The 16529-nt window shown below is 36.1% G+C and overlaps 1 protein-coding gene across 17 annotated transcripts in view; it reads left to right on the top strand.

Annotated features, from left to right (window-relative positions):
* Positions 1-16529, top strand: part of PTPRM (protein tyrosine phosphatase receptor type M) — an 808815-nt gene that overhangs the window by 480245 nt on the left and 312041 nt on the right. For all 17 annotated transcript variants that reach the window (XM_019755757.3, XM_019755755.3, XM_074340349.2 and 14 more), the window contains 2 exons: positions 11164-11437; positions 12426-12462. In XM_019755757.3, coding sequence (XP_019611316.1) covers positions 11164-11437; positions 12426-12462 — 311 coding nt within the window. The remainder of the gene's footprint in view (positions 1-11163; positions 11438-12425; positions 12463-16529) is intronic.

Genomic DNA, 16529 nt, shown 5'->3' with positions numbered 1-16529 from the left:
CTCTCTCTTACCCCTCTGTCTCCGCAGCGCTCCCTCTCAGACTGCCTGGCAAACTTCTGCCTGTTCCACACAGAACTCTGTCTCTCTTTGATTTTCCATAAATCTTTTCTTACTCTTGTAGAGTCTCGTAAATCCTTTTACATTTTGTAAAAAACCAGGTCTTAATGCTATGCCAAGACACATATCTCACAGTGTTTTCATGATAATTAATATAACTGAAAGTTCTTCGTAAACCGAAGTGCTCAAAAAGGGCCAAACTATAATATCAGTATTTGCTTAGCAAAACACGTTGACTAGATTGCTCTTCAGTCTTTATTCCCTTTATTCCTTATTCTTTGTACTGTGCTTAAATTTTCTAATCATTACTGCCCTTTAATTTTTATGCCAATACACTGTGATTAGCACTTAAATAGGACCTGTGTTCTAACAGTAACCCGTATTTTGACAATAATGTTGTGGAAGTTGTAAGAAATGTGTGTTTTGTATTAATATTGTATATTCATTCTGTAAAATCATCGAAGTTTTAGAAGATCTTTTGTTCCATCAAACATCTTGGAGACAAGAAGACATTGTTAATTTAATTGGAGTCGTTACAAACAATAGCTCGTTTCAGAGGTTAAAACCACAAAAATGCAACTAACCACAATGCAGAGTTCGGTGATCCCAGTTTTAAATCCTACCCTTACTTGTTCAGTAACCTTGGGCAAGTTGTGTAAACTTTCTGAGTCTCATTCTCGTCATCAATTAGATGTATATAATACTAATATGTACCTCAAAGAGTAGCGGGGAGAATTAATGACATGTAAGCAAAGCTCTCAGGACAGCATCTAACACAGATGTTATCTGCTCCATATAGGAAAGCTTTTCTCATTTATTATCATTGATGCTATTCTGTCCTGGAATTATGACAATAACATGTAGGTAACATCATGTCCCCTGCTGTCTGTCTTGGGAAAATTTCTAGGTCCTAGTATAATATTTCTGAACCTCAGTTTTAATCTTCTGAGCAGGAATAATAACTATAATAATAAAAATAAATAACTGTGTTTCTTGGATTGGGTAGGTCCAAGAATGGTCCTTTATGAAACGGTGTGTAACCATCCAGAGCAGACTTCCTAGTCAGATGCACAGATAAAGAAACTGAGGTCTGGGGAGGTTCAGGCATGCCTGCTCTGACCCCACAGCTCTGCTCTCCCTGGGAAACACTGTGTGTCTTGGGAGGCCACATAAGCCATCAGGAATTTGCCCCCTCCTGGAAGCCATCCCCACTCACATCCCTCAGCCCACAGACGTCTCTTTGGAACTGAGGTGGTTACACCTTCTTTTGTAGACATAGGCTATTCCGTAAATTAAAATCCTTTATTTATTGTCTTTTCTAGTGTTATAAAAAACACGTTACACCTCTGTTTTTAGATTACGGTCATTGGAATCTTTGGGGTTTATCCCTACTACTTAATTCTTAGAAGTTAGAGGCATGTTTTGTTGTTGTTGTTTTCTTCATTATTTCTTCAGTACTATTTTTAAGCTAAGACTCTTTTGTGGGGGGAGTATTTTAGTAGTCCGGCTCCATTACAATCTTCTCAACGTTTAGCAACAAAATTTTGAGTACTTGAAGAACTCGGATTAAACAAATTTGTTTTAGTGTATTGAATTGTTTTAATCAAATCAATTGGTCTTTTTTTGTTGTTGATATGTATGTTGTTTTATGTTTGACCATTTTTAATAGTATCCAGAGAGTCAAGAAAGAAAATACCAGCTCTTTTGAAATACTTATTAGTAGCTTTTTAATTATCCCCTCTTATTTATTTAAAAAAAAAATGCAAGCTGTAGGAACATCTTAAGTCTTTCAGGCGAAATGTTCTTTTATCATAGCTCTTGAACCTTTTGAAAAGGTTCTATCTGTGGCTAAAATTGTTTAAGGAAAGGAGTTTAAAACATCTGACTTCCAACCTAAAATTATTCCTTTTTTCATTGGGGTACACACAATCACAAAGACCAAAATGTCATTCAGTGGTGAAACTTCAATTTTATATTACTGTATTGGCTTTTTTTTTCTTATTGTAGCTGAATTGCTCTAGTGTGTGTTAACAAAAGGTGCTGAATCCCTTATTACCACCATGACCACCTGATTATAGATTAATTTTATTGTATTAACAAATAATACTCTGGATTCCTTTACTGCCAGGAAAAAAAAGATCATTTTTATTAATGTTGCCTCTAGGATGACAATGTCAGTCATCTCTTTGAAAATTCATTTTGGAAACTAAGTTTGTTCTTCAAGAAACCTTGAAAAGAAGCTTTAAAAATGGCAGGGGAAGATAATAATAATGAGTAGATGTATTTGAGCTCTTATACAATGAAACTTAATTTAACTTTCCCACAAACTCCATTTCAGCCTTGCTTCTGTGCATGAAAATATGCTGCATAGCTTTCCTTTCCCGATTTATTTTTTTTTTTTTTCTTCAACATAATCTCCTCTGCAGGCTTATATGTATTTGATCAGAGCTCCGGTCTTATTAGCAGGGCCTCCAGGGCAGGTTCACAGCAAGCACAGGTCCCCTTACTCAGGGGGACACAGGTGGGTCAGGCCTGCTGTGGTGAAGCAGAGAGGCTGCCTGTAGACAGGAGAGGCTAGGCATGGCTCTCGGAGCCAGATTCTACACCACTACCTCCCCCAAAGCCACCGAAACACACCTGCAGTATTTTCATTTGACCGTAATGATTAAAACAGATATCAATGCAATACTAAAATTGAGAAATTACAGATCTTTGTAACTCAAAGAGTGATTTCAGAAGGTAGAAATAATAGTTCAAGATTTGTCTGACAGGGCTTTGGAGATAGGTAGAGAGGAACAGAGACCAAGACTCTGCATGCTTGCTGTCTTCTTCCCCTACCAACCCCCAAAGAGCAGAGTTGACTTCGTTCTTGTTCCTCTCCTCAGGCGTCATAGGCAGCTGTGGGAGCCAAGACAATTAACCCTGCTTGTCATTCCCCATAGTGTGGCTCTGCCAGGAGCAGGGCAGTATGGAAATTATGAGGAAAACCCTGCTACCCTGGGGTTCCTTTTAGGGTGACTTGGGAACATTTGGGGCATGCCTGCCAGGATTTGATAGGTATCTGAGTCAAGGCCCGGCCCATTAGACCTTCAGTCTGCTCTACTGTTGATAAAGTGTCCTCATGGATTCTTTCTTGGAAGCTCAGCTGTTTTAGTGAGTCTGACGGAAAAACTTTTGGGAACTTTGATGGGGTTTTGGTTGCACAAGTGGTTGGAGTAAATGGAGGCTGCACTGGGAATCTAAAGACATCTTCAGTTTGGGGAGAAAGTTGGTGGCTGCAGGCAGTGCTGAAGCAGCCTTCAGGACCTACTGGCTGTAGGAATGTTTGGGCATGAGGCCCACTCCAGATGCACGCAGTGAGGTAGATGCTGCAAGAGATTTTGATGTAGACATTAACACTCCTCCCCTGAGCCTGTTTCTCCTCGGACAATCAGTACAAATCCTTGTCACAGTACTTCTTTGTTTGTGTGACCTGTTTATAATGCCCTTAGGCTGGGCTTCTCAAGGACAAGGACAGTCTATACCTAATTGCTCTTTTTTTCTTCCCCTGTGCTTGGCACAGGGCTTGATATGTGGTAAGCATTGCAGAAAGGAAGAATGGAAGAAACATAAATGAAATATTTTCTTCTCATTTGTTGATGTCGTAATTTGCCTGATCTTATACCGAGAGGGATAAAATATTAGAGCTTGAAAGGACCTTAGTGGTTTGTCAATGATTTGGTGGCACAGCTGGAACCAATTGCCTATGGTATGTACCTCCCAGTTCAGTGTTCTCTCAGCAGCACCCCCTTTGGTGCACCTGCCTCTTTGATGGTGGCACTTGCATTCCAGCTCACTTGGCTTGCAGAACCACTACTTTTAGGGACTGAAAGATTCTGAATTGAATATAATACAAGCATATAATAATTAAGATATTTAATGTGCTTTTGATGTATTCAATTTCTTTTTATTCAAATTATTAGAGCTATTTAAGAGAAAATGCTTTAATAATAGTAGCTGACCTTGAATTATAATTTTTATAGTCATGTTTGTTATGAAATTGTGATGATTAAATTATGATAAACTTACGTGAAATAAAATATTCAAAGAAAAAATGTCTTCATTTGTTGAAATGGGGAAAAAATCAATCTTAAAGATGTTGCATCTAAGATTAATTTACTTGAAATTTGGTGCCTGTTGTGAAGATTAATAACAGGTGGCCTTTTACAGAGTTTCTCAGTCTGAGTCTAATGTTCTAGTTGTTCTTTTATTATCCCAAACCTCCGTAGCTAAAGGATTTTTTTCTTCTTGCCCTTTGTTCACTGTATGGAATTGTAATTGAGTTCATATTTCTCACCCCACCTTTCAGCTGTAATTAATATTTTATTATGTCAGATTTTATCGCTAACTAGCAGAGCCACAGGATATTGGCCTGCATGCTCAGACATGCTTGCACATGCACACACGCACACACATGCACACACACTTACATACACATGCACACACACACACACATAAAAATAGTAACTTATGGATGCTAGGCAAGCTCTTTATGGTGAATTATGGCTGAGATAACATAAAATATATTTGTGCTGTCCTGCAAATGTTCCATAGCAATTTATGGCCAATCTTTTCTAGAACAGAGCACAACAAAGAGAAATTAAAGTTGCTAAAATAGAATACTCAATCTCACAGATCTATTTATGCTGTGCAGTGTGTTACCCAGTGTCCATTGTCTGTGTAAAACTAGTTACCAGTTCTCATTTATGATTAAATGAACAGGACTTTGTCAGGTCAGCTACTCTCAGCACCAGTGTTACATGGAGGACTCTCAGGCATCCTCGTCATGATGACAAACACACTGAACATGTTGAACTGACCTTTTTTTCCCCTAATTTTAAACTGGTGGCAATACTTTTAAACCTTAGTTCAATTGTACCAGGCTTTTTTGTATTATTAGGGTATCATTTCAGTAAATGCTGATAGGTTTAGGAAAAGGGTATGACTGAACAAAGAACAGGAAGGAAATAAATTCTGTGTTGTTTCATGTCAATAAACCTTAATTACACATGCATTTTACATGCTTTGCATGTAATTTATATTTTCATTTCTCCTTGTTCTCCAAAAATTAACCTTCAGAAATATGTTAATACTAATATCTATTTTATACATATAAAATAGATTATTTTTACCAAAAATTGCAAATCAAGCTAAAAGTCACTAGTAGGTACCATGAAATGAACAATACTCTCAGTCTTTGAAATGATCAGAAGTGCCAACTTTAAAGGATTAGCAAAAGCAACAATGAAATGGGTCATTACTTTTCTGCCTCTCCCCTCTCCCTGTTTTGTTATACAGTTGGATAACCCTCCAATAGTTTATGCTGATAAGAGATTGAAAAGTTGATAAGAAAAATGGACATATAACTAAGGGTTTATCTTGAAAAAATTAGAAAAAAAAAATTTAAGTCAATTTCAAATCTGCAGCAGGCTTTCCCTCAAAGTCTTCAAAGTTAGAAAAGACCAAAAACATTTTATCACATTTGAACTTTCAAGTTTAACAAAGTAAATGAAAGATGTTCAGATGTTTTTTTTCTAGCGTATACTTCATGTGATATTCTATATAAATGCAGGTTTCTTATTTTCCTTGTAAAAGCCTTAGAGTTTTGTTGTAGAAAAGCATAGCATAAATTAAACTTTAAATTAAATTTCATTCCATAAGGAGGGTATGATATAGTGATATCACATTTTTGGCAGATTCATCTTCATTATGGATTGTGCCTTCATATTGCAAATTCCGTAGGAAGATTTTATGTTATTTTAAATTCCAGAGTAGTGGTGGAACAAGGCTAGGAATGGTGTCACTTTAATAAACAAAAGGACAGTGAGTAATACTTTAAAAGGATAATAGAATTTTAATTCAACTCACTACGATAGAAACTTCTGCTTGGTTTTCCATTCTTGAGGATTTTTTAACAATCTTTTTAGAAAACAAAACATTCAAACTGAGGTTTTCAAAGCTACTTTTGAGACTACAATTGTGATTGAAAAGATTTTATGAAATTCATTAGTGAAATAATATTATTTGTACAAATGACAAACTTACCAGTCATCAAGTTCTGACAAGGTACCATTGACCTACGTGCCAAAAACTTATTCATTTCCATCAGGGAGACAGCAATGTGTGGCAGTTGGTCAGCAGATAGAATTTAGCTATTTTTCATTAGCACTTGGACTTTGATAAAGGGGAATAGAAACGAGCTGCTTGACCTTTCAGTGCTTAAATTATTAAAGAGCAAATAGATTTGAGGTCTAGATGCTTACAAATCTAATTTGTCTTGTGGAGCAAGGATGAAAAGACATGTTGAGTTTGAAAGTGCTCTAGTCAACTTAGTTCTTTAATAGAGCTGAAGATGAGTAGATGGTAGCCATTTAAAAGTAATATGTCTATATAATATAACCTACCAGCTAAAATGGAGGCCCATTACATGATCATTTAATTCTCTAATTTTCATCTAATCCTCATAAAATTGCTGCTTCAAAAAATTAATTTTTTTCATCCATATTCACTTAGATGGTATTTAAATTGCAAAAGAAAAGTTTTCTTTCATTAGGCAATGTCAAATATCGTCTTGTTCTAGTTCAAGTAGGGTAGTGCCTGGCACATAGTAGGTGCTCAAAAAATATTTGTTGAGTTAATAAGTAAACACACAACACAACATATATATTAGCAAAGTTCGGGAAAAGAGGGATGGAAAGTGAGAGATGGAAATGAGAGAAGAGGGTAGAGAAAGCAGACGTAGCTTCTGATTCTATCGAGGTTCATTATTTAATTGTAGGTTACCCAGGATAAACTTAACAATCATACCAGCATCCTTTTATCACAAAACCTTTTTATGGTAATTTCCTCCTCTGTTAGCTCTTGGGTGTTCAGAAAATGAATACAAAATAAACTTAGTATTAAATTTTAGTAAGCACAGCATACTTATGAATACCAGTGTATTTCCTCCCTAGTACTATATGTAACATAGAGAAAACAGAAATTACTTCTGGATTATATTATGCTTTCAAAAATATGTATTTCACAGTCACCTCATTATAAGTATCATGAGATACAGAAATGATTGCATCGTAGCCCCTCTTCTCCCAAACTTAGATTTTTTAAGATATTGACAAAAGAGCACAAATAACTATAAATCTTCACAGAAGACATGTTTTTGTGAGTTGGAGCAGAGCAAGAATACATCAAAATGGGGGAACAGAATGTAATCCCCTGAGAGAAAGTTCATGAAAGGATCTCAGTCTTTTTATGAAGTAGGATCATCTTCTGAGAATGACAAAAGATCTCAGTGTGTTGGTGAGAACAGCATTTAAATAACAAGCTCAGTCCAAGCCAGGGGAAGGAATAGAGGAAGAGATGTTTGTGGTAGGAGAATTCAAGATCTTGGCACTTGGAAAGTCCTAAAGTGGCTTTGCTAATCTTTTAGCTAGCAGAGTTAGAATAAGGAGGGAGCGCTCTCCCGGTGAGGAGTGATCACTGTCCTCATTGCCATTGTTCAGGAGGTTTCTGGGAGGCATCAAGGGTTGGAGAGGATACCAGCTAGGTCCTGGTGTCACTGCAGAATCCAGGACAGTGTCCTTCCTGGGAAGCATTAATGACAAGGAAGCAGATGGAAGAAGGAATTGAGGTCAAAGTTATAATCACCATCAATAGCTCCTTTGATGTGAAAAGTGAGAATCTCTATATAATACTCAAACTAAATTGATTACGGGAAGTAGACAGGACTGGTGTATGTGCTGGGTGTGTTTGCATAAGCAAGTGAAGATGCCCCTGCTGCACGTTTCACATGCGTGCCTTAACCAAGAATGTTTAACAGGCGATGCTGGTGCTGTCCTGTCTGATGGTCAGGAGACCACATCTGCTGCTTAATTAGCTTTGTGCCCCAGACAGAATGGGCACGTTACCTCTGAACCTCAGTTTTCTCATCAGTACTGTGGGGAAATAAAACCTGCATGTGCAAGGCACCTGACCTAGCACTTCCTGTGTGAAATAAATCCTGCAATGTTTTCCCATTTATCTCCATATTTCTACTTTGTCTAGTACATGGGTTTCCGAGAAGTTGTTCTTAATGTGAAATTTCAAAAATCATGTCATATAGCAAATAAATTGGAAAAGCTGACTGATAGGATGACGCCAATGTTAAAAATTATTTTACTTAATGGAGACTCCCTTTGCAAAGCAATTTAGTGTTCCATGGATGTATCCGTTTGTGAGAGTAGTTCTTCTATGCTGAATAAAAATTATGAATAGAAAGTATAAAATGCACCTTAGAGCTCCCTATAATTCTCTCATTTCATAGGGGAAAAAAAAATAAGACCCAAAAAAATAATTTGAAACCTCAGTTAGCAGAATTAGGACTAGAGCCTAGATGCACATTAGAGCACATGTCACTGTCCCCCACCACTATTAAAGACATTTCAAGAGAAACGTCACACTTTGTCAACGTTGTTTGTATTTAATGACATACTGGATTAAACTTCTTCATGGGTCAACTGCCATCTGCAGTGGTTTTTTGCTTTGACCTTGACCCTTTACTCTTGCTATTGTATGACCTGATAGCCTTGTTAATATTTGCTGCATATCTGACTACTGCAAAACGTAGTAGTTTAGAGCCACCCTTCTATTTTGCCATGATTTTGTGGGTCAACAAAAGCATCACTGGGCAGTTCCTGCTTGTGGCCTCCTATAGGCTGCCATCATCTGAAGGCTCAGCTGTGTGGTCTTCCAAGATGGCCCATGTACCCGGCTCTGCATGATGCCCACTGTTGGCTGGGAACTCTTTGGAACTGCCAAGTAGACTGCCTGCATGTGGCCTCTCCAGTGTGGCAGGTTCACAATCGTTGGACCCCTTACACAGTGGCTCACTTCTTCTCCCAGCTAGCTTCCCCAGGGGAGCCAGGCTGAAGATGCATGGCCTTCTCTGAGCAAATCCTTGAGATTTACTCGTCGTCCCTGTGTTACATTCTGTTGGTTGCATGTAGTCATGAAGATTCGCCAACCCTATTCTTGATGGTAGAAGTGTCAAAGAATTTGCAAATATATTTTAAAATAGCCATATCTGGTTGGAGAGGTAAGAAGTCAGGGAGAAGGGGGTGAGAAGTCAAAGTCCATTTTGCCTCTATAACATGTTCCTTGTCCTCCCTTTAAGAATATTCTTCCTAGGGCAGCCGGTTGGCTCAGTTGGTTAGAGCGCAGTGCTTATAATACCAACATCGCCGGTTCAGTTCCCATATGGGCCAGTGAGCTGCACCCTCCACAAGTAGACTGAAAAAACAACAACTTGACTTGGAACTGATGGGTCCTGGAAAAACACACTCTTTCTAAATACTTTTTTTCATGTCAGATCCATCATGCAATGAGAATTCTACCAGATTTGGTGTAGCATCTTATGTGACCAACAGAAAGTCTCTGACGTTAGGATGTAAGAGTTGTATTTCCCTTTTTGTCTTTGACGTTTACATCACTGCTCAGAATTCACTTCATTATTACACTGTAAACCTGCTGGACTATCTGTCTACTAAGCAATCATTCAGATGTCCTACAACAGTTGACTGTTGTTTAGACGGAATTAAAAGATGAATGGTAGCTGCATTGCGTTACTGTAATAGATAATGTGCTAAGTGGTTGTACTCCCAGAAATGGGTGGTTTCACTGAGTGCAAAGGCAGAGTTCACATGGACAAGCACCCAGAGAGGGACCTCCCCAGGCTGGTGCGGACGGTAGGATTACAGCCTTGTCCGGCGGATAAGTGGTGCTTTTCCTTTTTATTTTTTTAACATTTTTTTTATTCGTTTCAGGTGTACAAAACAATGTAATACTTAGACATTTATCATTTGTATCCCTCACACAGTGACAACCCCCCTCCCCCATCTACTACCCCTGACATCGCACACAGCCATTACATTTCCACTGTCTCTATTCCTAATGCTGTACTCCACTTCTTGTAACTATATATATATTTGCAGTTGACATTCATTATTGTTCAGCTTCAGGTGTACAATGCAGTGATCAGGCATCTACATCATCCCTGAGGTGGTCTCTCTTTTCTGATGCGGCAAGAAAAAGATACACCTCCTTGCTAGAAGGATTCTCAGTCTAATGTGACTTCAGTTTTGAAAGCTGTTGTCAAGGTTTTGTTTTTCTCAGTATTACAAACTTTTTTTTTTTCAACGAAACTGCATGAATGTTCATCATTCTAGTAAATGTATATATCTTCATAAAAAACAAATAAATAAAAAAGTTCGTCCCTTCAAGGCTTCTTCCATTCTCCTCAGGTTACTTCAGAATTCAAAGACATTGGCAGGGTGGGGAGGAAAAAGTGGGAAATCCCCTACTCTGTGGGGACACCTGTCCTTGCAGATGTCTTCAAAGGATGATCATTTCCATCTTATCTTTCTTTTGTAATTCAAGTAGCCCTGTTCATGATTTACTCTTAGAAACTGCTTGTAACTCCAAGGCTTTGGCTTTTGAAATTCCAATCCCTTTTCTGTGCTTTTCTTATGTCATCTCTTTCCCCTGACTGAATATGGTGAAGGGCAAAGGAATATAAGAAAATATCGAAGAAGTTAAACCTTAGTTAGTATGAGTCATTACACTTCGTGTTTTGTGACTTGTTGAAACTTCACGTGTTCATACCGATGTCACTGAAGAAAATAATACATTGCCTTTTAAAAAGTAAACTTAGTCGATACAATTTCATTTATTAGGTAAACTGAGTTAATTGTCTACAAATTCATCTTTAGTTACATGTGAGGAAAACATTATTTTAGTGTCCTGTTTACATACACAGCAGAGATTGTTATGTAAATTTTTTATAATTATGGTGAATTTTGTTTCCCTCAATAAATTGTATGATTTGGGGTGAGAGAGTTTTGTGAAAGATCAAACACTTTAACTCTCTTTCATTGAGCAAGTGTTGTATGAGTGTCCATTAGGTATTAAGCACTTACTATAGACTATATCCAGTGTATGGTTTATTTTGGATATCCTGTGCGTCCATGCAATTGAAGGTAAGGGGATCAGCTCAGTTATCAGAAAATATCACTGATAATACTCTTTTTTTTCTAGTGTTTACCAAATAGTTGTTGAGGAAGAACGTCCTCGAAGAACTAAAAAGACAACAGAAATCTTAAAGTGTTACCCAGTGCCAATTCACTTCCAGAATGCTTCCATCCTGAACTCTCAGTACTACTTTGCTGCAGAATTCCCAGCAAACAGCCTGCAAGCTGCTCAGCCTTTTACTATTGGTGATAACAAGACATACAATGGATACTGGAACACTCCCCTCCTACCCCATAAAAGTTACAGAATTTATTTCCAAGCTGCTAGTAGAGCCAATGGGGTAAGTTTTATAGATGGCTGTTTACATAGGCTGTTTACTGTTATTAATGTGGACATAGATTAAATAAGATGGTAGTGAGAAATAGTCATGCTTTTGTGTCTGTTTACTTTAAACAAATGTCGGGTTGTTTTTTGCTTTTGAAAATTATTTTCACCTAGAGAAATACTGGAAAGAAATGAATATATTCATATGTGTTTTAGTAGAAAGAATATATTGTCAACATGATGGTTTTTATTTTCAGTTTTTACTTGTTACCAAAAGTTGGCTAGTAATTCTGCTTAGCTTACGATTTTACAGGAAAATAGTATAGCTACAATACATACATTCAGCTCATTTAAAATTGTGTGAGATTCACAACATCTGTCTTTTCAGCATATTCTATCCCATTTCTTTAGTTCCACATGAGCTTATGCTTCCTATAGTTGTGACTAAATTAGGCATCTTTTTTTTTCCCCTAAGAGAAAACAGCTTTAGAAATATGAGATGGAAACAGAATAAAAACTATGGAAGCATTTCTGATATTTTTTTTTTCCTTTCCAGTTCAGACCAACCCAGAGCTCTATGACAGTAAAGCCTCCTATGAAAGAAGGACAGGTTTTCCAGGTATGACAGTGGTTTCCCTCGTTCACAGCATGGGTCTGGGTGTCATCACCAGACTTGACTTTTGCCTGTGAAAGGGGGAAATCTGGGACAGAGTTCTTCTCTAGTAGTGTTTGCACAGGGAGAAGGAGGCCAGGGCCACCAGGCAGGGACATTTTGTGTGTGGCTTCTCACTCATCATTTGCTCCAGAAATGCCCGCCACCACCGGCACTCGAGCCAGAAGGTTTATCTGAGCGTGGTTCATGGAGTAACTATGGTGTGATTAATGCCATACTTGGAACAATGAGATCTTTCCTTTTCTGCATTTAAATAGAATTGCAGATGTTTTTATTTGTTTTAAATGAAACATGAATAGTGATTTTTTTTTCCTCTCTTTATTTGACACAGGAAACCAAAATAGACTGTGTCCAGGTGGCCACAAAAGGTAGGTTGAAATTGTAGGATGCTGTTCTAATTTATGCCCTTTAAGATTTTAGAGAATATTTCAAAACTTCTTGAAATATTAACTGAAGTAAGTGTGTGCATGTGTGTGTATGCATGTATGTATTAGGATCTAATGGCAGTTAACACTGACCGGCTGTTTTTCGTGGAGATACTTTTTAAAATAAGAAGTCATATTGCTGTGTTCCAAGTAGTTTTCAATGGTTATCTTTATAAAAATTCTTTTAAAGTAAATTTTTATATGATCTCAGTACATGTTTTTTAAACCATAGTACCATATGTGGAAATACTGTATCTAGTGAATCTTCGTATGCAAGGTAGTAAAATATTGCCCGCCATTTTTAAGGGATTATCTAGTTATAATGGCTCTATAGAGTCTACATGGGCTTTTTTTACTGATGGTGTGTGCCTCTTTGAACTCAGGAACCAGGAAATGATATTGTGGAACTTCTGTTTCCCGGGCCTGGTTCAAATCTGGAGAAAATATGATCAAGGATGAGATGTAGAAATGTCTAGGGCAAACCACAGTTAGCTCCCCACACAGTGCTTCCTAAAAAAAGAAAGTGTAATTGTGTCTGCCCGAGCTGTCATGTCATCTTGTCAACCTTGCAGTGTGGTATTAACTATCACATGTTGAAGTGTATGAGAATATGCTTTGAGAAATGTAAAAATGCTGCATTAAAATGAGGCATTATAAATTAACAGTTGTAGTTAAATACATTCTTTCAGACCATTAGAGTAACCATGTGTACAATGAGGAAGTTTATGTGATTTAATTTAGACATGATGGCAAGAAGGTATCATTGGGTCTGTGGCACTAGAATTAATCAGGTGCTAGTCACTTGATGAGTTCTGTGGATAAAAATATCTTATTGTTTAACTTTCAGGCAACATAGTCTGAATATACCATACGTGTCCATCTGCAGTTTCAAAATTCTCATTGAATTCTTATTTATGAAGATATATGACCTCTTTATTCAGTTAGCTTGACAAACATTTCTTGCTTTCATGTTATATGCCACATATCATGTGAGGTGCTTACCTCATTTGTATTTTGTTTGACTTCATAGGCTCATAGTTCTATTTCTAAGAATCTATTTATATTGATTTTAAAACTCAATTCTTTATATTGTATAACCTGATTAAGTGCCTTTATTTATAAAAATATATTAATAACAAATGAAATTAAAGACATTGATGTGTTTTGTAAACTGTAATACACTATTAACTATTAATTATTACAGTATTATGAGGCCCTTGAATGAAGTATTGATGTTCTTAGACCTCCAGGTCATCGCCCATGCTCAAATTGCTTTATTGAATTCTGCTTACCCTTGAGGTCTCAAAAAGTAAATCCAGTTCTACAGTGCCTAATTTATAATGCCTTGTTTACCATCACAGCTGAAAATCACTTTCATACACATGTTCTTATTTCTTTCTTTCACATTACTGTGAGAAAGGAGATAGGTATTGCTATTTGTATTTTGAAGATGAAGAAAATGCATGGTTTTGGAGACAAATTGGCTTACCAAGGTCACTCAGCTAATAATCTATGGGTCAAGGCTCGATCCCAAGCATTTGGACTCCTACTTCCAGTGTTTCACTATATCCTATGGCTTTTCACCTGGCTGAACCTCTGGCCAGTTATAGTATGGCACTGTATAAGTATCTGTCCTCCTCTTTATTAGAATTGAATCACTGCCCAGTTTACTCTGAAAACAATGAAATATCTGTCATCATGTTCATTTACATAGCTAAATATTATATAAATAACACACTAGTAAATAAGGAAATCTAATGTTTGGTGTTTTCACAATAGATTGAATTACATGGTGATTTGAATCATTTTCTTCCATCAGCTAGATTTAATCAATATTGTAATTTGTTTTTCAATTCACCAAAGGATGATTAGGCAATTAGATGACCTGACTGACTAAATATGTCCCACTCACATTTTCTGAGTCATTTGCAAATATTTGCACAGGCACAAACTCTGTCCAAATAACCTCTTTACGGGAAAAGGGGAAACAAATTTTAATATTCATTACATAACATTGTCATTTCTATTCATAAAAATCAGTATAGGAGGAAACTTTGGGAGATATTCTCCTTCCAGGCAAACTGCACTATTTGGTACTATTTACTTTTATTAATTTCTGCATGTACAGATTCTGCAACCTCCCTTTACAGCAGTTTAATGTTTCACCACCTTTGTAATAACATCATTTTTCCTTATTCATACATACTGAAAAATATTTTTGCAGTGTAGGAAGCAATTCCATCTTGACTACTTAGTCAGAACAGAGAAATAGGCAGCTCTAATAATTTTATTGGTATCATATAATGAAGATGTTTGAAATTTAAAAGAGTTCAAACATCCTGACTGGTTTTTTTCCACACATTGCTGACAGTGTGGTGGCTTAATTGAATTTTCAGGTACTAAATTACTTTCCTATGCAGTGTTTTAAATTTATGAAGATTTCAATGTGCTCATGAAACAATTATTGACGAGTATCTTCATAGAAAAAGTATGGAGGTGGATATTTCTTCACAAGAAAATAATTTGTAATTTCGAGTACGGGTATGTTTAAAGATATATGTCACACTATTTATAAATTTAATGTTGTGCTTATTTTAATCATATTCCAAGGGTATATTTTGATACTAATCATCTCAAATATAAAGCCTCATAAAAAGTAGACACAGGAAGAAAACTAAGGTATGTTATTACATATCTTTATATGTATGGGGGATTGCCTATATTTTTATGTATCCTCCTTTAATTTATATGTCTAGATTCCTCATAGGTATATGTTACTGCATTTTGATTATTCACTGTAGGTAAACTCATGACAGAATATTCTATCCCTTGAGTCAAAAGATAAAGACACCATACAATGACAGAATACACATGTTGTTTGGATATTACCCTCCCAAATGTAAGATTCTTTTTTATCTGTACAATGGAGTAAATAGTAGCTTTTAACTATTTTTTTTTAATCTAATTTTTATTTTTATTTTTAATCACTGTCACATTTTTATAGTTGAATTCTTTTCAGGACCACTTGGTCCAGCTGTATCTTAGAAATTAGTATATGTGTTTTTTTATTCTTTAACTTTCATAACTTATGGCTGCCTTATGGTAACTGGTAGAGTTGAAATACTTTTTATGCTAGTTTTAGAAGACTTCATTGATGATCAATTCTAAACTGACAGGGTACATGTAAAAATCAAAATCTGTCTTGTTAGTAAATTAGATGTCTTCTATTAAATGAGGTATATTCATTCTAATTGATGTCACAATCAGTTTAAACTGTATAGTTTGCATCAATCTTCCATAAAATAATATTTTCCATAACATGGTGCTTATTGTGTTTTTCCTTGACAATGTAGCCATTTAGGAATTTTCTTGTTATACATTTATTTAAAAAAATATTTGAGTGCTTAGTATATGATAGGCATAGTGTAATCTATGAGACTTCCAAGTACAGATACATAAATATATTACCTTTTAAATTTTGAGGATTTTGAGTTCATAATAGTTTGGGGGATTTTTGTTTGTTTGTTCTTTGATTTTAGAGTATGGGGTGGGTGGGGTCATATGTGTTAATTTGTTCCTTTCCTTGTTAAGATTTGGCTAACAGCAGTGTAGCTAGAAATCAAAACAAAAACTGCATAAGAACATATGCTAAATTCTTTCCAAAGGTATTATAGTAGTCAGATTATAAACCTTAAACAAAAAGAAAACAAACCATTATTCTAAGGTTATATTTTAAGGTAAATTTTCTATGCAAAAATGCTTCACTGTTTTTAAGTTTAATATTTTATTTAATGTACATTTGTATTGAAATGTGCATACACTTTGCTGGAAGACCTTCAGGAAACTTTGAAGGATTTCCATTGTTTGATACAATTTTTAACTATATTCAGAAATTTGAATGTTTCTTTTTTTAATCACTAGGCTCTTTGAGAAGTTCCTCTGGACTGTTTTTCTGTTCACTGTTTTGTTCAAAGAAATACCATCCTTTCTAGGCTACAATGCTACAGAAT

This window comes from Rhinolophus sinicus, chromosome 4 (assembly GCF_057876585.1).
Source record: "Rhinolophus sinicus isolate RSI-liver-muscle chromosome 4, RSI-T2T, whole genome shotgun sequence".
Classification (NCBI taxonomy): Eukaryota; Metazoa; Chordata; class Mammalia; order Chiroptera; family Rhinolophidae; genus Rhinolophus; species Rhinolophus sinicus.
The sequence above is the reverse complement of the archived record's forward strand: the minus strand, read 5'-3'. Positions and strand labels throughout refer to the sequence as shown.